This window comes from Condylostylus longicornis, unplaced genomic scaffold (assembly GCF_029603195.1).
Source record: "Condylostylus longicornis isolate FDR11 unplaced genomic scaffold, ASM2960319v2 ptg000100l, whole genome shotgun sequence".
NCBI lineage: Eukaryota > Metazoa > Arthropoda > Insecta > Diptera > Dolichopodidae > Condylostylus > Condylostylus longicornis.
Genome location: NW_026578068.1, coordinates 3,712,245 through 3,735,410, shown reverse-complemented (window position 1 = coordinate 3,735,410; position 23,166 = coordinate 3,712,245). Strand labels below are relative to the sequence as shown.

Here is a 23,166-nt window from a genome sequence, read left to right as displayed (position 1 = left end):
CATGAAATGAAGTTAGTATTGAAGTATACGTGAATGAGACGGGTTAATTGGAGTTTTAATTTGCGGATATATAGATTTGTGTTATAGCTTGATATTGAAAATTGTGCAGTTACTCCAACTAAAATTTTGCATACTTTTTTTTTATTTTATAATTTTAAAAATATGTGTCGGCATTAAAAATTATTATGAAAAACTGAAGAAGCATTATAATAGAAAAATAATTTCTTTGTAATTTATAAAAGAAACAAAAAAAAAATAGCAAAAATTAGTAAAATTATTTTCTTTCAAAAATAAAATTACAAAAATTACCGGTGGAATATAACAAAAATTACAGTTATCAAGAGAGAAGGCAGACTATGCCCAGCAAGAGAAATTTCAAGGATTACTTAAAAAAGTTTTATGATCAATCATTCGTTTTGTTTTTGGATTATACCTACTAATTATAATATTTTTATGTGAATTGAAATAAAATTTCAACAATTTATTGTATTTTCATAACATTCTAAATACAATATAAAAATATAAAAAATATTAATATTTTTGTGCCAGAAAGATAGTTAAAGTGAAAATTTATAAAAGATTATTTTGAATAAAAAAAAAACAAGAATATTCGGGAATTTGTACTCAAATTCTCTTAAAATATTTTTTAGTATTTGCCGTTAATCGTACAACATTCGATTCTAATAACAAGTGAAATTTTATTGGTCAATTGATAATTTTTGTTTATAAATTTTATACTGACAACTCTAATTTAAAAAAACAAAAAAAAATACCAAAATACACAATTAGACCATGTGCTTTCAAAATCATTAAGTAAAAAAATATTAAAAAAAATTAAAATTTAAAGTAATAAAAGGATTCAGTTTTCCACTAAATTTGAAAATTAAAAAAGATAATAAATTTATTTTAAAATTTTTTTTTTCAAAAATACCTAAATAATTTTTAAAACAATCATTAGTGTTGAAAATTAATTTAATTTGCAAGTGGGAGACGCTTAACACTTTTTCTGTCTGTGACAGCATACCATGCTAAAATTTCCATATATTATTAGGAAAATATTAAAATAAAATAACAAAATTTAAAAAAGTATAAAAATTAATAATTGAAAAGAAGAAAAAATAAATGTATCTAAAATACAGGGTGTACTATAAAGTGTTATTTTAAAAAACAAAATAGAAAAATGAATATTTAATAAGTTATTTTTTGTTTTTTTTTTTTTAATTTTATAACAAAGAAAAGTTTTTCCTCATAAAATTATTTTACCAAATGAAAAGTAAATTTTACTAAAATAAAATGTGCACACAATGTAGATTATTATGAAAATGACGAATTTCCATTGAAACTTAAAAGAAGTTCTTCTTCAACATCAAAGCAAAAAATATCTGCCTACTTTTAACTAAATTAATTTAATCTAGTTTATAATTAAAAAAATATATCTAACCTTCTAATTACCAACTTATTTCTATCTTCTTATACTATACAAGTTACTTAAAAAAAATATAAGTAATCAATAATAATTTTTTTATTCCGAAAAGATCTCAAAATAAATAATAATTATCAAAATATTAAGTTGATTAACTTAAATTTAAAAAAAAAAAAAGTAATTTAAATACTTACTTGCGCTGCATATTTTTTTTTTATTTATGAAAAAATTCTATTGTGAAAAATTAATAAAAATATAAGAAGTGATTTTAAAATTTATAACAATTAAATATCTATACATACATATATAATTGCACACATGTTACCTAGCTACTAGTAAAGCCAACTTATCGGCTTTTAACAATTAAAGGATATAAATGCTTATACTAGTTTATATTTTAGTATAATGTGTATATGTATGTCTAAAGTATAAAATTATATAAGGAATCTTTATTTAACAATAATCCCCCCCACCCATAAGTGATTTCTAAATATAATTTATACATATGTATATATATATGTTTACGAATATATATATCTATATATATATACAATAAATTTTTAATATATAATAATTAAGAAAGGTGAAGAAAAAAATTCAATCGAACACAATTAAAATTAAAAAAAAACAAAAAACAGTCAAAATGCATTGGATTAAATTATTCTTGTTTGCATGGATTTTTACTTTAGTGATATTCATTAATCAGGTAAGCAATAATTTAATGACAAAATTTTATTTTCATTTTAACTAAATTGAAAAATTTATTTATTTATTTAATGATAAAAGTAATATACAATATTCATTTATGGATGCATATTTACAAAAACTTAATTTCTTATTTTAAAAGAAGAAGAGGTTTTCTGAAGGTGTAACTAGGCAACTACCTAGGTATACTTACCTTTGTTCGTTAGAATTAATGTGAAATTGTCATTGGAATTTATTTTTGCAAATAGAAATAGAATGTATGTCAATACGGCCAGTTCCGTTTTATTTTACTGAATTAACTACCTAGATACCCAATTGTAAAAATTACTTTTTTATATTTTTTTCAAAACATAACTACTTAAAGCAGATGTACATACTATAATTTAATTACGATATAATTTTAGTAAAACAAAATTTAATTCGATTCGTATCTTAAGTAAAATTAATATATTATTTCACTTACTTAGTACAAATAATTTTTATGATAACTTACCTACATATGTATGTAAGAAAATTATTAGAAATCGATTAGTTATAAATTGATTATAGCTACAGGTTGCATAGAAGAAGATCATGATCAAATATTTATTTGGTTTATTATAATTATTTATAGGATAATAAAAATACTTAATTAATAATAAATAAATTATTATTATAAGAGTATTCCTAATTCGAAATTATTTTTGAAAATTAATTTTAAATTAAAAAATTTTGAAATAATTTTTTTGATGTACTTCTTCATTTATGTAAAGTAAATAATTTTTTTTGTTTTAAAATATGATTTTGCTATCACTTATGCAAAATATTTTAATTTTGCTGATTTTTGCCTGTCTCAAAAAAATAAAAAATGAACGTATTATAAAAAGTTTTTTTTTACCTTTTCTCTTTTTCCTTTTGATGTTTCACCCTTTTTTTTTACAAAAGAATTTTTACTTCAGTAGTTCGTTTTTATTGTGTTTTTGCTCTTTTATAGAAAAAAAATAAGTTTTTTTTTTTTCATTTTATTGTTTTACCTTCCCTAATTTACTATTTATGCATGCATACCGTTGATAATGTGTGCACCTCGGAATAAAAAAAAAAAGTAATATGTGAGTATGTAGTTAAAATATAAAAAAATAAAAAATGACTTTGTCTGTTTTTTTTTTTTTTTTTTTTTGTATTTAATTTTGTCTTGCTTTTTTCTTATAATTTTCGGATAAAAATTGAAAAACATCTGCCCCTGTTTTGATGCAACAGCTTAACCTTATTAGTTCTGTCGTTGCAGTTTTTATAATATCGCATTCATACTTATAAGTACATGTGAACGTATAAATATATAAAGGTCAACCTAAAAATACTTAATGATTAGTATTACACATAGGTACATAAATATATATATATATATATTTATTTAATATGAAATAAGTAAATATATAAGTGTTTTATGTTTAGTAACTTATATACGCTTAATTGTATTGGAAAAATGAAATTTTACAGTGCATAAAAAAGGAAAATTTAATATTCTTAGTAAATTTCATCGTTTTGGAGAAATTAAAAAAACTGGCAAAGAATGAAAAAAAAACAAGTTACTAAGTATATAAAAAAAGAATTTAAATTAGAATCTAGATAAGTATTCAAAGTTGAAAAGATTTCTAGTATACACAACTAAGTATATAGGAACGTACCTACTTAATTAAATATTGTATATGAAATGATATATTTTCTTACTTAAAACTGTTTAGTACAATAATTCTAAGTTAGTATTTTCTTTCATTTTAACATAAATTTCATAGATATAGGCACTAAATTAAATAATAATTATTTCTATATTTTTATAATTACTATTAAAATTAATTACTTTCACCTTAAAGGTTAATTCTTATATTTTTTCACACCACTTCTATTTTTCGACCGCTTGTTATTTAAAAATATTTTTACTTACATAGGTTTGCAAAATTTTTTATTTTAAAAAATAAGTTTTTTTTTTAACCTTTTAAGTATTGTACATATTTTCATACCGGTCCTTCCACCTCAAGTATAATTTTTTAAATTAAAAATCATTTTTTTTTTGACTTATTTTTTAAACATAAATATCATGGAAAAATATTAAAATAATGATTTTATTATACACTTTACTTACTTATTTAAAAAAAAAGTATATTGTGCAAAATTATAGGTACAGTCGGCTGTTTTTTGATAATTAAAGATTTTGGAATACTTAACATACTTGTAAATTTCAAGGAAATTCATAAACTTAATGAATTTGTCATAAAGAAGCGTATTATTGGGGGTTTTTGGGTAAAATTTGGAAGTTCTATTTATGTATATATGTGCGTAATTACTTTTCTGTTGTGATTTTTTATTGTTGCCAAAATGTATAATTTTCCTTCAAGTAACCGTATACTTAACGCCAAAATCTCAAAAAGAAAAAGTTCACTCGTGTCAAAAACATTATCACACTTCTTATTTCTATATTTTTTACAAGTATTTACATGTACTGAATCATATAAAAGTAAATTGACTCACTTAAGCTTAATGTACTAACTGACACGGGCGATGTTAATTAACAAATTATTTCATGTAATTTAAGTAAAAATAATGTACTCTTTAAAGTTGGAAACTTTTTACAATTAAAAATTTTAGATTTCAAAATGTTAAATTTATTTTTTTTTTTTGAGTGTTTAATAATGACGAAAGAATCAAGTAAGTGGTAAAATAAACTAAAGAATTAAGTATTATTTTAAAAATCCTTGAATTTGGAAAATTTTTAAAGTAATAGTATGGCATCGAATTTAATAACGATTTCCGTCGGATAATTTCTTAGATTCTGGATGCCAATAGCAAATTAATTACTTATAAAATGTAGTACTATTACTTATAAATGTAATAGTTTGTACTAATTTTTAATTTTGACAATTTCTATTTAATATTATAACAATTTTTGGACATGATTTTTAAATCACCTACTTAGTAACGTTATTTGTAGAAAGATATTTATTTAAATAAAAATGTTTCAAAAATACCGTGATATCACTGATGTTCTAATAACTAATATATAACGAAATATTTATAAGTAAATATGTAAAAATAATTTGAAACGTTCATGGAAACTTTTGAATAAAAAAAAATAGTAGAAAAGAAAAACTAGGTTGATTTCAATAAGAATTAAAATTTCTTAAAGTTTTTTAATATTATAATTCATAAAAGAATTATAAATTTGCGTGTTATGAATGAATATTTAACATACATACATACATAGCTATTTACTATCTTTTCCTCTTTTTTTAACTTGATTGTAAACGTAACTATTGTATATACTTGCTTATATTATATAAATTTGACTTGCATAGGAAAAAATGTTTACTATCTATACATATGTACATATATACGTATATATGTAATTGTACTTATATTTGCATCCATTTATTTTTTTTGTGGTTAAATACCGTAAATTTACTATTAAAACATAAAATATGTAACATGTATATAATATACTTTCATATTAAGTATACTTACTTATTTGTTATTCAATAAATTATTTCAAATGAAATCATAATTCAAAACGAAACAGAAATGGAATTCCATAATTTTTAACTGAATAAATAATTATGCCCAGGAATAAAAACTTCTAACAAGTGATTTTGTGTAAATATATAAGTAGACTACAAATTTACATATATAAAATTGCCATGTTATAAGGCATGATATACTTAACATAAATCATAGTTTTGTGTTATAGGAACGTATACAAAAATGTTCCGCAATAAATTTAATTAATTTTTGCATACGGAAGCAGATACACTTTGGAAGCTTAAAATTTGTAAAAGGTAATCGAGTGAGGATTATGGTTCCATAATTATATGATAATTGCCGTTTCTTTTTAAACTAAAAGAAGAGTATAATTAATTATATGGGTTGCAATAATTTAAAAAAAAAATACAAGTATGTAAGTACATGTGCAAATATTATTGTTAAACACTATAAAATTTTTTCACATTTGATCAAAACCGCCGTTGTAAGCTTAAAAATATTATTTTTTATAATAAGTAAATAAAAACTTAATTTAGGTAGTTGTGTTTGAGAGTTTCGGTTCGTTTTTTATTTCCTTAGAAGTTGTGATTCGATTAAATCAAAATTAAATTTCTAATAATATTAATATTTGTATTCATTACACAAAATTATGTGGTTTATTAATGTTTTCCCTTAAAAATCAATTTAAAACGCAAGAAAATAAAGACATATTTTTTTTAAATTAAATTCCTTAACGTTTCCTTCTATTTAGTTTTATTACAAATTTTGTTAAGAAAAAATTCTACACATAAATTTTTACAAGTAGACGACTAGCGAAATCTTACACACATTTAAATACACGAATATCAATAAATTACTTATTTCTATTTTAAGTATCATTGCATATTTTTCTACGTATGTACTTATTAAGTATATATACATGTATTTATATCATGAGTATCTAGTTAAATTTTTCGCTTTGAAAATGGAAAGTAAGAGATTTTGTAAAAAAAAAATCTTTATACTTACTTAATAAAATTTTATAGAACAAAATCCTTAAAGCGTTTACACATTATTGATAAACTAAAAAATTAGTTGCTATTATACTTAGGCACATTTAACTGCACATATGACTAAATAAGTATTATAAGTATATTATGTTGTATATACTTAAATACTTACTTATTTACAAGTGAATCCTTGCTGTTTGAAACTAAAAAAACCGGTATTTTTCTTTTTTTATTTTTGTTCTTTAAAATATAATAGTTAGCTGATGGCGATAAATTTATGTGAGAATCTAAATAAAAATTTTCTCATCACCTTTATTTTATTTTTTCGTTTAGTTTTTTTTTTATTTTGTTTTTCCTTTATTGGATTGAATTGTGAAATTTTTGTTGAATTTTCTTAAGGCGAAAGAAAAAATATTTTCTTCTTAGTTTTAACTCTTTTTTTTAAATCAAAGCATTTAAGTACGTACTTAGGGTGCTTATTTTTTTTTGTGAAATATCTGAAAGCACCTTGTTTCACTTTCTTGCAACTTTTGTTATAAGTATTTAACTACAGTTTAAAAAGTATGTGTGTATGCAAGTATATTGAATATTGGTTCTTTTTATTTATTATGTTTAGTATTTGTGACTGTGTGTTTTCAATTTCTTTAATAATCGAATAAGAACATCCGATTTTATATAAGTGATTCAATTAAATATAATTTATTCACTTAATTGCAAACTTATGAATTATAATTCACTTAGTTATTAATTATTAAATTATAAAAGTACTTATAAAACTATACGTATTTAAGTATAAATTAAAAATTTGTAAATATACCGGCGGCATAAAGTATAACTGAGAGTCATACAGAGTATGAGTTCTGTAATCCCTTTTTTCTATTTTGAATATTTCATTTCTTTATAAAATTATTAATATAATTTAATTTTATTCAAATATTATATAATTATTTATAGGTATCACATTATTTTTTTTACTTAACATCGCAATACTCGCAGTAGTTTTTTAATATAGCAATTTTAAAAATGGTTTTAAAAAATCAATCAGCAAGTTAGTAAAGTTTTTCTTTATACTCCATTTTATTCAAATTTAATAATCATTTTAGAACACATAAGTAGTTGTTCTTATTTATTTGAGAATATTCCTTAACTTAAGTATTTCAATTTCGAATATCTCAAATAAATAATTTTCAATAACTAAGTAAATATACTGAAGTAACTAACTAAAATAGAATTATTTAAAAAAAAAAAATAAAAATTCCGTGATCTCTATCAGTTTAAATACACATCTATATATATGTAAGTATATGTACATATACCTATTTATAATAAAAAAAAAATAAAAATTAAAATGTAAAATCAAAAAAAAAAATTAATATGAGAATATTTGACATTTTCAAAAAGAGGAAAGAGAATAAAATTTCATTTACTTAGTTTATCATCTTTATTTTTTCGTTCCATTTCATTCACATATACTCAAATGTTCACGATCAGAATATAATGCTTAGTCAAAGAAGAAGAAATTAACAAAAACAAAAAAAAAATTTACTATAAAATATAAATTTTCATCGCATGCACATGCATAATACAGGTCAATGAATAAGTATATATGCAACTGAAAATATATACCTATGTATATACATATAACCATAGTTGCTTATACATTTATATTAAACATCAACATATCGCCCCAAGGCTAAGGAAGTATTTTCTCGTTTATATACACATATATACTTATATATATAAATATGCATACTTATTTTAAGTTAGAAAAGTTATAAAAATATACTCACCCATTTTTATTAGTTTCTTTATCATATTTCTTTAAAGAAAGCAAAAAAGAAAAAATTGCATTCGTTAAATTATGATCATAAAATAGTTATTACTTAGTTACTTATATTTTTGCTTATGAATAGTAGGTTTATTGAAGTTACCAAGTATAAGTAATAATATTTGTATATACTTTCATTATTATATGTACATATAAGTATGTAAATGTATATAAAAGTTTAGTTTATGGATAATGCATTTAATTATGTTTTCTTTTTTAATATAATAAGTAATGTAATTTGATTTTCATTAAGTTTTACAATGTTTTCATTCAAAGTAAATAAGAATTCTACATGACTGACTTCTTTTTGTATTTTCTATATAGATTTGTTAATAATAATTAAGTATATTTAGAAATAATAAGTATATTTAAGTATATTGATAATTATGTAAATATAAATGAATATTATTTTAATCTTGTTATTCATTAAATATACCTACCGCCACTAAAAGTACACTATATTTTTTAAATTAAAGAAATATTTTCAATGTCTACAATTAGTATACTCGTATATGCAAATAAAATTAATAATCACGTAAATATTTCCTTTTTCAGCTCTTTAATGTTCTTTTCCTCTGTTTCCGTGTCATGTAATCCTAAATAGCATTTTTATAAATTTTTTTAAACATTAATGTGCATTCTATTTGATTCTATTTTTTTTTTAAATTACTCATATGGAAACTCAAAAAGAAATATAATTAAGTAACCGCCAAAAAATATAGAAAATTTTAGATTTCGAAATTAAAATATTTAAATTCTAAATACTCATAAAAGGAATTTAAGTAATATTTTCATTCTAAGCCTATTGTTTGCAAATACTTCGCTATTGTTAATTTTTTTTTTGTGAATAATTATTAAAAAAACAAAAAACTATAAAAATTTATTAAAATTTTTTTTCTCATATCATTCTCACTTCATTAGCATCCTGCAGTTAAAATATAATTAACTAAGCGTTTACATTTATTTTCTCTTTTTTCCTTATTCTTCTTATTTTTATCTTTAAACCAAAAAAAAATTTAAGTAAATTGCTAACAAAATTACATTTAAACGCAATTCATTAAACCAAAAACCAAATGCTTAAGCTTCTTGGTTGCTTACCTTTTACTTTTCTCACTTTTTTCCTTATTTCTTCATTTACTTCACGTTTTGGTACTTTATTAAATAAAACTCCTTAAGTAAGTAAAGTAAAGTGCTCACTTTTTTCTTGCGTACAGGCAAATTTGTAATAAATATACAATAAAAACGAACACAGCATTGAAAAAAAAGAATAATTTCGAGAATATTTATTAAAGTTAATAATTTTCAATAAGAAATAAAGAAGATCCAAGGGAGAAAAAACAGGGACACGGAAAGAATCAATTTTTTCTTTTTTATAAAAAGAAAAAGGACTCCCAAGACCCTATGTAATTTTTGCTGCAAAAAAAAAAAATAAAGTAAAATAATAATAATGACAATGATGCGAAAAATTAAAGCAAAAAAAGAATCAGTATTTAAGAATGATAATGATTATCATTATGAAAATGATGATGACCAATAGCAAACACAATCCTTAAAGTAATAATAAACAAATTGTGCAAATATTAAAATCATTTGTCATTTTACTTACCATTTTCATTATATTAGGAAGTAAAACTGTTCATCATAATGATTATGATAATAATGACAATAATGATGATTACATAAAAGAGTACAAGATGCGAAATAAGATGAAAATTTGTTTTTTTTTTTAACCCATGTAAAAAGTTCAACATATTAATGCAATCTCATCCCATCTTTAAAAGAAACTTTAAAAAAAATTTTTTTTTTTTTGTTTTTGGTTCTTAAGTATAAACACGATGATAATTCAAAGAATATGACGATGATGATTATTCTTTGTATTATCTTCGTTTCTTTTCTTCCAACAATTTTAATTTTGTTGAAGTCTTTTGATTTGCAAGTTGACTGACTTTAAGTTAAGCGAAAATTCAGAAGAGTTTTGCATAAATTTTTAAAATAAAAAAGTAAAATTAAATAAAATAAAAAAAACAACACATTTTAATAGGCATCAATAAAAATTATTTACAAAAAAAAAAAACAATATTACTTATTTCAAGTGCTATTTTACTGATTCCTTTTCATTTCACAGCTCATTTCTCATAAAATATTCAATCGTTTTTGTTACATTAGCGGCAATTTATTTTATCTTATGGCATCACTTCAGTAGTGCGCGTATATTTTGTTATTACTTACATATTTTTGTTAGCTTATTTATTTATTTATATTCAAGTATTCATTTTACTGACATTATAATATTATTATTATATTGTTATCCACTCAATTGAAGAACAGAAAACAATAAAAGTTACCTGACAAAAAAAAAATATGAAATAACACTCATAGCAATTCAATTTATAAAACAAACTTATTGCAATAAGTATAACTAAGAAAACATCTAACCATTGGTGCAGTGGTTATGGCACCGGTCCTTTAACCGAAGGGTCTCGGGTTCAAACCCCGGTCAGGTCACTATAAAAATTATATTCAATATTATTATAACTTAATATGCAATACTAATAAATATTATACAAGTAATTTTCAAATATTCGTAATATTCCATATTAAAAAAAAAACTAAGAAAAATAAACAGTAAATATTAATAACCTCAAATAATTAATATAAATAAAACTACGGCAGGTTAGTCACCTACCTAGTTAAACTCTATGACGCTATGAAACTAGTGCATGAGAAATCGTGCACTAGCCCTATGCTCCTTCTAGGAGTGAATAAGGAAAAAAAAAAAAAAAAAAGAAAACATTTTAAAAGTATAACTTAAATTAGTCAAAATTAAATAAAGATTTTATTATAATTTTCCATTATTCCATATTAAATGAGTGTAAATGAGGTATGAGGGTAAATTTGTCATTGTTCTTAATTCTTCTATTCATTTGAAAAAATATAACTATCTAAATACACATAGGTATTAAATAATTCCAATTTTCTTTGATTCAGCTTTTAACAAAAACGAATTAGTTAAACATGCATAATTGTACAAATACTTAAATAAGAAATAATAAAAAATATAATTGTAACAAAAAAACAGTTTAAATGTTAAAATCGTAGTTATTGCAATCCCTAACATTTTTAACAAATATTTAAAATCAACATTATTTTTCACTCCATAATCAAAACGCGATTTTGGCAAAAAAACATAAACACTTACTTAAACTTAGAGAAGGGAGAAAAAGAGAAGGAAGAATAAGTAAGTTTTCATTATTACGCGAACATATTTTTCTTTTTTTGTTCGATTTTCTTTTTAAGTTCTTATTTACATTATTTCTTAAAAATTTTTTCTAAAAATTCTCAAATCAAGTTGGTTAATATTTTGTACAATTACTTATGTTACGGTAAAGTGAAACATTTATAATAATACAAGGCAAGGACCCTTAAATTGTTCACTAAAATTATTATACTTACGTGTATCTCTTTAATTTTCAAGAAAAATTGGTATTTCTAAAAAATTTAATTACTTAATTATAAGTTGTATTTGGATTCTTTTTTATTAATAATTTTAAAATAAAGAATGAAATTAGTATCGATTGTATCGATAAAATTAAAAAATAAGTAAGTTAGTATTCTTGAAAAGGCGGTCGATTAAAATTTTGTTTAATTCTAATAATCATAATGTTGCCAAATATCTTACGTAATTAAGAAAATCTCTTAATAATAATCACATTTCTCTCAAACCATTCACTTTTATCGTAACATTGATTTGAGAGAAAAAATCTCTTATTTACTGTATTAAGTGATTATGGGTATAGAATAATTTACAAAATTTAATTATAATTTATGTTAACTATTTAACGCTTTTAAATCAAGAGAATTAAGTGTTTAATACTTATTTCTTATATGTATTAAGTATTACAAACACAATTAATATTTTTTTATGAATAAAATTGAGAATAAATATTTGAAAAAATATTTTAACAATTAGTTCAATAAATATTTATAAAATATTTTTTAAATATATAAATTAAGCAATATGTAATAATGTTATTAATGAAATATTAATTAACATTTTATGTCATAATAAAGTAGAGTACATTCTTGTAATAAATGATTTATTAGGTAAAAAAATGTATATTTTGTATTTCATTAACTTCTTAATTACTAAATGGTATAATGGTATTTACTTAATGAAAAAATTAGTAAGTATTAAATTTTTTTTCGTAAAAATTCTCTATAGTTGGTTCCCTGTACTTGTTGCAATAAGTAGTTGTTTTGTTAATATTAATTTCACATTCAATTGTGGTTGTAGGAAAAAATGTTTGTCTTCTTTAAAATAAAATGAGAAAAGGAATAAAAAAATTATTTTATTTTTTACTTTAACAACAAAACTAAATAAAAAAAAATAGAAGAACATTTAAAAAAAAATATTTTATGACCCATTTTCCCATAATATAAGTACTTAGTTAAATAATTTAAGTAAAAAATGAATTTAAAAGGAAAATGTATGTATATATATGTATACCAAGTTATGTAATCGAATACCTTCACTTATACGTCATATATATTTTTAAGTACATTTTTAAAGTAAATTACTTGTGTATAAGAACTTATTGTATATTATATAACTAATTCCATTTTTGAAGTTTAAAACTTTCTAGTTCTATTAAGTAAGTACCCATTACTATATTTTATAATAATCTAATTCTTGAGTAACATGAATTTCAGTACAATACAACTCTAATTATTTTACTTATGTATTTAAAAAAAAAAACAAATATTTTTATAAATTTTGTAAGCGCATGAAACTATTTTCTTACACATTTGCAAAATCAAATTGTGGTAATAAACGAAGATTACGGATCAATCATAAATATGTATATATATATATATCATTTTTGTCCTACTTAAGTATGTATTTTAATATGGATACAACATGAATAGAGAGTTTATCCGAAAGAAGAATGTTGAATAAATGAATAAAGTCACAAATTAAGTGAATTAATTATAAGTAAGCCATTTACGTAAATAAAGCAATATTGTATTGATTAATGTTTATGTTTTAAAAATTAAATTCTGCAAATTAAATCTTCTTAAATTTAAAAATTTATAAAAGATGTTCCATGTGTACAGTAAAGCGAATTTGTACTGTACTGTAAATATTTGTTTACTCCATGATATTTTTGTCTTTTTTCATACTATAAAAAAAATTTTTTTTTACCCTTTTTTTTCAATTTTATTTTTTTCTTTTCAATTTTTACCTTTTCCAACATTACCTTTTTCAACATTTTATTTATTTTGTTTTTTTTTTTTTTATCATATTCTTTTATTTATATTTTTTATAATCTCGCTTATTTATTCGGTCGGTTTATTTAGTTATGGTTTTCTTTATAAAATAATTTTTTTTCTATTATTTTTCATTATTATCGTTCAACATTCATCGATAACTTATTATTTATATTGAGGTTTTTTAATCTAAAAATGGTTTACTGATAATTCCCTATAAGTACTTAAGTACATTTGCTAATATAGTTAGACGGTGATCACTTGTTACTAGTTTTTCAGGGTTTTGGTTTTTTTCTTAAATAAAAATCAAGATTCTTTATTTTGTTCTTAAAAGAAAATCTTTTAGATTTTTTTTTTATTTTATTTAGTTTAGTGAACATAATTACATAAAAGGTAACAGGTAATTCTAAAAATAGAGATTACATAATTTAATGTGCATTGAATAATTTATAAAAGAGAATTTAGTTAAGGAAAAAAAAGAGAATTTGATCAAAATTACCATATTTTGGCCTTATATTGACAGTGAACTGTTATAAATTTATTTTAAAAGAAAAATTGGATATTTATATAAGTATTATGTACCTACCTATCTGACCATTGGTGCAGTGGTTATGGCACCGGTCCTTTAACCGAAGGGTCTCGGGTTCAAACCCCGGTCAGGTCACTATAAAAAAAAAAAATTATTCAATATTATTATAACTTAATATACAATACTAATAAATATTATACAAGTAATTTTCAAATATTCGTAATATTCCATATTAAAAAAAAAAAAATCTGATGTGGTCAGCACATAACCGACCGCAATGTGTATTGTCTAGTTAAGTGAAAGTGTTACAGAATATTATAAAAATGTCTGTTAAATACTTCTTTACAATTTTTAGGACATTAGTAAGCTTATAGTTAACATACCTAGAAAAATGTAAATTTGGCTCTTAGTACCCGAATTCCCTGAAATGTTCGCCAGTTAGTTTCGGTAACAACCAGAACTCAAATATCAAATTTCAAGAAACTCCATCAATTCGTTCCGTAGATATGGTGAAAAATGTAAAATCGGCCCGCAGATCAGTTTTCGAGTCCTGATCTTTCCAAAAAATTTACATGTTCATTGTTTTAATACAAGGAATTCAAATATTAAATTTCAATGAAATCGGTTGATTATTTCTCTTTATATACACAAAAGTGTATGTTTGGCCCGTAGTAAACGTCTAGTTGCCGATGCCTGATCTTTCCAAAAAATTTAAATGTTCATTGTTTTAATACGAGGAACTCAAATATTAAATTTCAATGAAATCGGTTGATTATTTCTCTTTATATACACAAAAATGTATATTTGGCCCGTAGTAAACGTCCAGTTGCCGATGCCTGATTTGTTCCAAAAGCTAGGAATTTTCACGGACGGTCAAACAAAGCTCATATATGAAATTTTAAGTAAATCGGTTGAATATTTTCTTCAAAATGGTGAAAAATGTAAAATCGGCCCGCAAATCAGTTTTCGAGCCCTGATCTTTCCAAAAAATTTATATGTTCATAGTTTTCATACGAGGAATTTATATATTAAATTTAAATGAAATCGGTTGATTATTTCTCTTTATATACACAAAAATGTATATTTGGCCCGTAGTAAACGTCCAGTTGCTGACGCCTGATTTCTTCCAAAAGTTAGGAGTTTTCATCGCCGGTAGAGCAAAACTTATATATGAAATTTCAAGTAAATCGGTTGAATATGTTCTTCAATATGCTCAAAAATGTAAAACAGGCCCGCTAAAAAGTGCAGTTCCCGAGGCCTGATATATACCAAAAGTTGATCGATCCGTGCCATGGTGGAAATAAACTTACATATAAAATTTCATCAAAATCGGTTCAGCCGAACTTGAGATACACGCGTGCACACACAGACCGACAGACGGACAGACCGACAGACCGACAGACCGACAGACCGACAGACCGACAGGTTGCTAAAAATAGTTTATTTACACTTCCCTACTATGCAGAAGTACGTTCCCACCGAAAACTCGATATGCAAAATTTGTTGCCATCACATAACCTACCTATTGTTTACACAATACGGTCGGTAAAAAACTAAGAAAAATAAACAGTTAATATTAATAACCTCAAATAATTAATATAAATAAAACTACGGCAGGTTAGTCACCTACTTAGTTAAACTCTATGACGCTATGAAACTAGTGCATGAGAAATCATGCACTAACCCTATGCTCCTTCTAGGAGTGAACAAAGGATGTACCTACCTATATTTTAATTATATGTGTTACAAAATTTTATGAAACATGTACATATATTGTTTTATCGTTTTTAATTAACAAACTAAATAAATTACTTATTACTTATTAAGTAACTTACTTTTACGTTAAATTCTGATCTAGACAACTAATCAATTTTTTCTTTATTAGAGTATTTAATATGCAATCTAAAATGCATTCTGACATGAAAAGCTTAAATAAAAGTTTACTTAAAGGTTAATGGATATTTTCGCGAAAATAAAAAAAATGTTTTTGAGCAAAAATTTGCTAAGTATTTTCTTGATAAGTTTACGAAAAATTTTCTATATTTTGTACTTTATTACTTATTTTATTAAAAAAATCTGTCTAAATAATGACATTTGACCTTGATAGTTTTTTAGTTTTTGTACCTTTTAATGGTAATTATTTTACACTCTACCAGAATCAATTAACTTATCTATTTTTGATATAAAAATTTATTTTTCTTGTAAATGAAAAATCGATTTATATAGGTATGTACATATGTGCATATATATAGTTTCATTAAGGAATATTGTAATGCACTGCAAACATAATTCAATTACTTGTAAATTTGGGAATACTGTGACTATTTATGGAAAAATATAATTTTATTAAAAGTTATTAAATATTTAAACATTTAATTTAAATTGGTATTTAAATTATGCTTAATAATAATTTTTTCGAAATAATGAACAGCATCACTTTTTGTTCAGTATAGTTATTCAATACTGGAATTGAAAAGTGTTAATATCGAGTACTTATTTCGTATTTAAATAGACATTTAGAAAGTATACACAAGTAAAAGAATTTTATAAACTTTCATAATTATTAAATTTAAAAATTGAATTTTTAATTAAAAACTGAAAAATATTAGAAAAATAAAATCCTTTTTCTATAATATTAATTTGTAGAAGTTTTCTTTTTTTGACCAATTAAAGAAAAAAATATTTTTTTTTACTCTTTCTATTTTAATTTTGCAATTCAAATATGCATTTAAATAGAAAACTATTTAACGATTACAATTAGTTACTTAGTTTTTATAGTTTTTATCAATATTTATTCATCGTTCCCCATACTTAAATACCGTCATAATATTTAGGTATGTAGTGATGTTTTTTCTGCATTTAATAAATTATTAATACTTAAATAAATTTTCTTATATAAATATTTTATGAGTGAATAGATTTTCACTTAAACCATTAACTATTTTCATAAATTTTATAGCCTTTTCGTTCTAAAATTTAGAAAGTACGAATGAAGTGAAAATTTAATTTTTCTCTTTTTAATATTTTTTTATTTTTCATAGTAAGTGGGACAAAATTCTTAAAAACTTATGCATATATAGTCAAAATGTTTTTAAAATTTTATTTTCTATGACATACTTACGTATATATGTATATGTATATATATGCATATAAATGCATATGCATATACAGATATGTGTATATTGATTATAAAAAGTACTTAACATAAAAACTATTCTTAATTTATGGAAAATTCATTATAAAAATTGCATAAAACTTAAATTTAAGTAAGCTAAAGATGATTTTAAATAAATTTCAAAGAAAAAATAGTTATTAAATTGTACTTATAGAAGAAATTTTTTTAATATGCATATAAGTATGTAATTATATAAATATAGTAAGTATATTATGTGTTACAGTCATAAATATTAATAACATCATTAGAAAAAATTTTACCATCTTTTAAATATAGTTAAAAGTTTTTTACACACCATACTGTCATTTTTCATCATAAGTAAGTGTATATATTTTATTAACAATAAGTTACGTAGAACGCACATAATATGTGCATTTATATACTTATATAACTAATTGTAAATTCAATATATAAATATTCATACATACTTTTGTATACTTTTGAGGTTAACTATTAGTTTTAAAATACATATACATTTCCATACATTTTCATATACATATATACTTATATATTTATACATATATACTATTATAGAATTTTTAATGTCTGAATGCATTTTTATATTAATTTGCATTCATAGTTGATTTCTTCTTTATAATGTAAATTATTTGAAAAATAAGCAATTTACTCACTTGAACAGTACAAATAAGTAAAATTTAATATTTTTGTAATTTATATTCTTTATACGAATATGGTCATTTGACTTTAAATAATATTCAATTTTTATTGGATAATGCGTAATTTTATTTACATTGCTGGAACATTAATCGTAAAATAAATGGCTATTAATTATTTTACTAACTGAATATAATTTAAAGAATCTGTTAATTAAATGATTAAGCGTTGTATAAAAATGTAGATATTGAATTAACTTATGGGTATTGTACCTATTTGATTTTTTATTTTCAAAAAAATTTTATGATTGTCATATAATTTAAGTATAGTTTGCAATACAACTAAGTATTTTAAAAAATATGTACACATACAGATAAGTAGGTATACATATATTTTTAATGCTTTGTCCCAAATTGAAAAAAATCCTTTTAATTGATTAAATTTACTTAATTAATATTGTATTTAATTTAGAAAATTTATTTTTATAATTAGGGAAATATTAACAGTTTTAAATTTTGTAAAATTTGAAGATTTTAAATTTTGACTGAAATTACGACTTTCTTTCATTCCTCATTATGCTTCCAGTAAAATGTTCTAATTGGTAGTTGAAAGAAATTTTGAATACATATATTAGGAAATTTTTACCTAAAATACATATAACAAAATTTTATAAGTATAATTTCCAACTCCTACAATTTTATTCATTAGGATACAAATTTCTGAATCATTAGGAATTAGGAATTTGTATCCTAATGATTGTTCTCATTAGGATGCAAATTCCTTATGAATAAAATCTTTATAACATTTCAAATCGATGTATCGATCATTTACAATCGACTAAACAGAATTCATTAAATCTTCGTATATACACACATACGTGTATACACACATTCATTTTATGTTTAATACGAATTCAACTCTTTTTAAATTTATTTTCGTATAAAATTTTACTCAAATATGTAATTATGTTATATCCTGTGCACAAATTATTAACAGCTGTTATTCTAGAAACAAAAAAAAAATTAATAAAAATAATATGCACCTATTAAAGTCAGATACCGACATTATGTATGTATATAAACATATGTATAAATACATACAAACATACACATAATATTTACCTTCACATCAATTTTAATTTGTTTTTCCTTTTTTGAATCTTTCCAATATTAAATTTTTTCTCACTCTTACTCTTATGAAATTATTTTCTTTTTTTTTTTTTTTCAATAGTTTTATTGAATATATGCCTACTTGAATATATGCACATATGAGTATTTATTACATATTTCTGTGTACGTACATATACATATTTGAAATGAAAAAAAAAATAGAAATTTTCACAAAATATTCCACAGATATTTATTTAGATACATTTTTGCTAAGTATATAGGTATATATGTATACATAAATCGAAACATATGTTTTTTTCGTTATCCCCATATCCCCATTTTTAATTCAAAATTTTCTGGTCTTCTTTGAAATTGAAAAGAAAAAAAAAATTATCCGACCTATAGTTGAATTGCATTTCATCAGTTTCTGATACTTTTTTTTTCAATATTATGTTTATGTATACACATATGTACATACATATGAGTTATGTTTACGTGTATGATGATAAGATTATGTTGTGACTTTATGTGAAATTTTTTAATAAAAAATTTACTATTGATGCTTTTTATTATATGCAACCAAACTTTTATATTACATACACATTTCTATTTGTTTAATTGCAAGTTGTTCCTTTGATTTTACATTTAAATTAGGTATGTAGTTGTGCATTTTAACATAAGTACATAAGAGTGTCTAATAAATTTGTGCAATTATATTGTGTAATACACGAGAGAAATGATGTTCTTGTATACATACCAAGTAAAAACTGTTATACTTATAAGTACTTTACTTATTAAAAATATTAATTACAATTTTTTTTTTGTTAAATTTTATTAGTATTTTAAAAAATCATCATTTTGCATTAAATTGATATTTAAGTCCTTAATAAATTAAAAATAAATTTTATATCTTATCTTGTATTACTAGGTTTTAAAAATTCTTCTAAGACTTAGTCATTTCTTATTCATGTTATACGTGTATGTACGTCAAAACAAATTTATTTACATATCTTTTTGTTTAAACATTTATGTATAGCCATTATGTGCATATAGATATTTTATGCCCATTTAAAGTAAGTAACAAATAGAGTTAATGTTGTAAGGGAACGGAAAGAATTTCTATGAAGAAGAAGAAGAGGAAGAAGACGATATTTTCAATATTGCAAAAAAAATTTTCACTGAGAGCCATAGAGAACCTTTAACAAAAAAAAAAGAAAAACAAAATAAAACATCAAACAACACCACCAAACCAATTCTTTTATTTCAAAAGATTTTTGCTTTTTGTTTTAACTTGGAAAAGGGGAAGTGAATTGTGTTTTGATGATCATTTGGTTATTTGGATTTTTTTTTTCTGTTTTTCTTTTCAATACTGCATAAAACATTTTTTTTTTCATACCATACGGATATGAACAGTTTGAGTTTATTTTACTTATTTGCTTTGATGCTTAACATACTTTGTTTTTCCCTCTTTCTTTTATATTGCTTATCGTTCATTTCAAATGCTTCACTGCTTTTTAATGATGTGGTTCCTAAGAAGAGAAGAGCTTTTCCAATATATACATACTTTATTTAACTAAAAATAAATAAATGGTAAGGTTTCCTCTTACAAAAAATACTTACGAGTTGCACTGCAAATTTCTTTTTTTTTTATATTTTTTTTTTATTTTTAATTTTAATGCTCGAGTGTTCGTATACATTGTTTTTTTATATTGAAAACCTATTTTAGTTAACAACGAATTCGAGTTGTTTTTATTGTTTTTATATAATTTTTTCCTTTCTTTTGTGTAATAATATTGAAAATAGTTTACAAATAAAAGAAAAATTCAAAAGAATAAGATAAAAAATAGACACGGTAACTATGTTTTCTAACTTCATTGTTAACAATAAAATGTTTTTATTTTTTTATTTAATTTATTTTTTTTGCATTGCATTGCTTTGAAAAATAAATGTGTCTCCACTTTGTTTTTTTTGTTTTATTTTTCTTATTTCTTTATTTTTTTTGCAAATAAAATCAAACACTTTGTATCTTTAAAACAAAAGATAAAATTTAGATTCTTTAAAAAGAAGCGAAAAATTTAAAATATTTAAGCAACGAATACAGATACAAACAAACAGATACACACACACATACATGCATATGCTTTTTAATGCAAGATTAAGTCATAAAATTTAATTATAGTTTTTCATTAGCTTTTGTCTTAATTTTATTAACTTAACATTAACGAAATATCAAAAAAAAAAGAAAAGAGATCAATTTATTTGATTTGTGATTTCCTTATGTTTCTTAAAAATTAATTAAAAAATTAAGTACTTATGTTTGTGTATATTTTTACAAATAAAACAAAATTTAAAATGATTTCATAATTAAATTAAAAATTTTTTATTTTTTTTTTTACATTTTGAAAAGTATTAGATTTTTTTAAATGCTGTGTACATAACAGTTGAATATTGAAATGCGAAAATTTTGAATTACATTATATGTATATTATTACATTATATTACATTATATTACATTATATATATATATTTAAGTAAGTATATAAGAAATACTTATTTTATACAAAAATATTTTCTTTTACAAGAAAGCTCCATGCTAAAACTTACTTTAGATTCACATATGTTTTACACATAAATTAATTTTCTCAAATTTTAAATTAAATTCTGAATTAGACAATTAAGTACTTGCTTTCTTTATTAAGCACATACATTATGTACGTACACATATGCATATATATAACATTTCTCGAATTATTTCTAAAATCTTATAAAAAAATTTATAAGCATTTCATGAAATTTTATTAAAATAACTTCAAATTTTCACATTTTTTTCCAGTGTAATTTAATTAAACTTTTGTATCCAAACTATTGTACTCGTATTACAAACAATCAAATTTTCTAATTTACTTATGATATGCAGATAAGAAATTGGTAATAATTGCTATGCAATTAAATTCGATTGGTTAAATTTAAATAAATATGATTAAGAAAATAATTTTAAAATAATTCAGTTAAAATAAACTTTTTTGCATAAGTATAAATTTAAAATATTTTGATTTAACATCCAAAACTCTTATTTTATTATAAAATTTAATATGCTATCATATTAGTACAAAATTTAATTTATATAAATATTTAGATATACATATATAAAATATTATTATTAGTGGTAATTATATAACATAATAACATTCTACATTGAATGAACTCTAAATTAATTTTAATTATTTATTTATTACTTTTGACATATTTTTCTCAGTGTAGATTCAGGTTTTTCTCTTTAGCATTTTTTTTGCAACAAAAAAATAAGACATTTTTTCTTTTGCTTTCTTATTGTATTTTTTTTTTCTTGTTTTGTCCAATGTTTAGCTTAAATTTCTGTACATTATCATATGGTTATATATACATATACATTGTTTTATACTTTGCACAATCTATATTGTACACAAACTGACAAACATGAAAATTAATTCAAAATGCTCATAATATCTGTTTTGTATGAGTATATAGAGGAATCCAATATTCTATAGAGATTTTTTGTTATTATTTTTATTATGCTTTTTTTTTTTGCTTTTTTCATTTTGGATTTTTGCTGGTGTTTTTTTTTTTTTTTAAACATTGACCGGCAAATCGCATGCCGTGGGAAACAATTCGGTTTTACTTCCAAAACGATTCTTAAGCAGCGTGTATAAAATAATAAAAAAATTTTTATTTTATTTTTTATATTACTTTTTTTTGTTAAGTATGTATATAAATTTGTAGATATGTATGAATCATATATATACGTATGAATTTATGTGAGTTGATATTTAAGTATATATTTTTGAATAGGTATACATATATGTTTTAAACTCCCCAAAGTATTCTGATTACTGAGCTATAAGTGTACCTCTATATACGAGTAAAATAAAAATAAGTGTAGAATGAAAAGTTGATTATTAAAAAACTGAGTATATGCGATATCGGTTATTATAATAGCTTAAATAAATATGATATGTACATATGTGTGTAAATATTA

The 23,166-nt window shown here is 21.8% G+C and overlaps 1 protein-coding gene across 1 annotated transcript in view; it reads left to right on the top strand.

Annotated features, from left to right (window-relative positions):
- Window positions 1-35: 35 nt before the first annotated feature.
- The window catches only part of LOC129614075 (neurogenic locus protein delta), a 164,741-nt gene continuing 141,610 nt past the window's right edge, over window positions 36-23,166 (top strand). Inside the window, exon 1 of the mRNA XM_055528462.1 lies at window positions 36-2,129. Coding sequence (XP_055384437.1) covers window positions 2,067-2,129 — 63 coding nt within the window. The 5' untranslated portion in view covers window positions 36-2,066. The remainder of the gene's footprint in view (window positions 2,130-23,166) is intronic.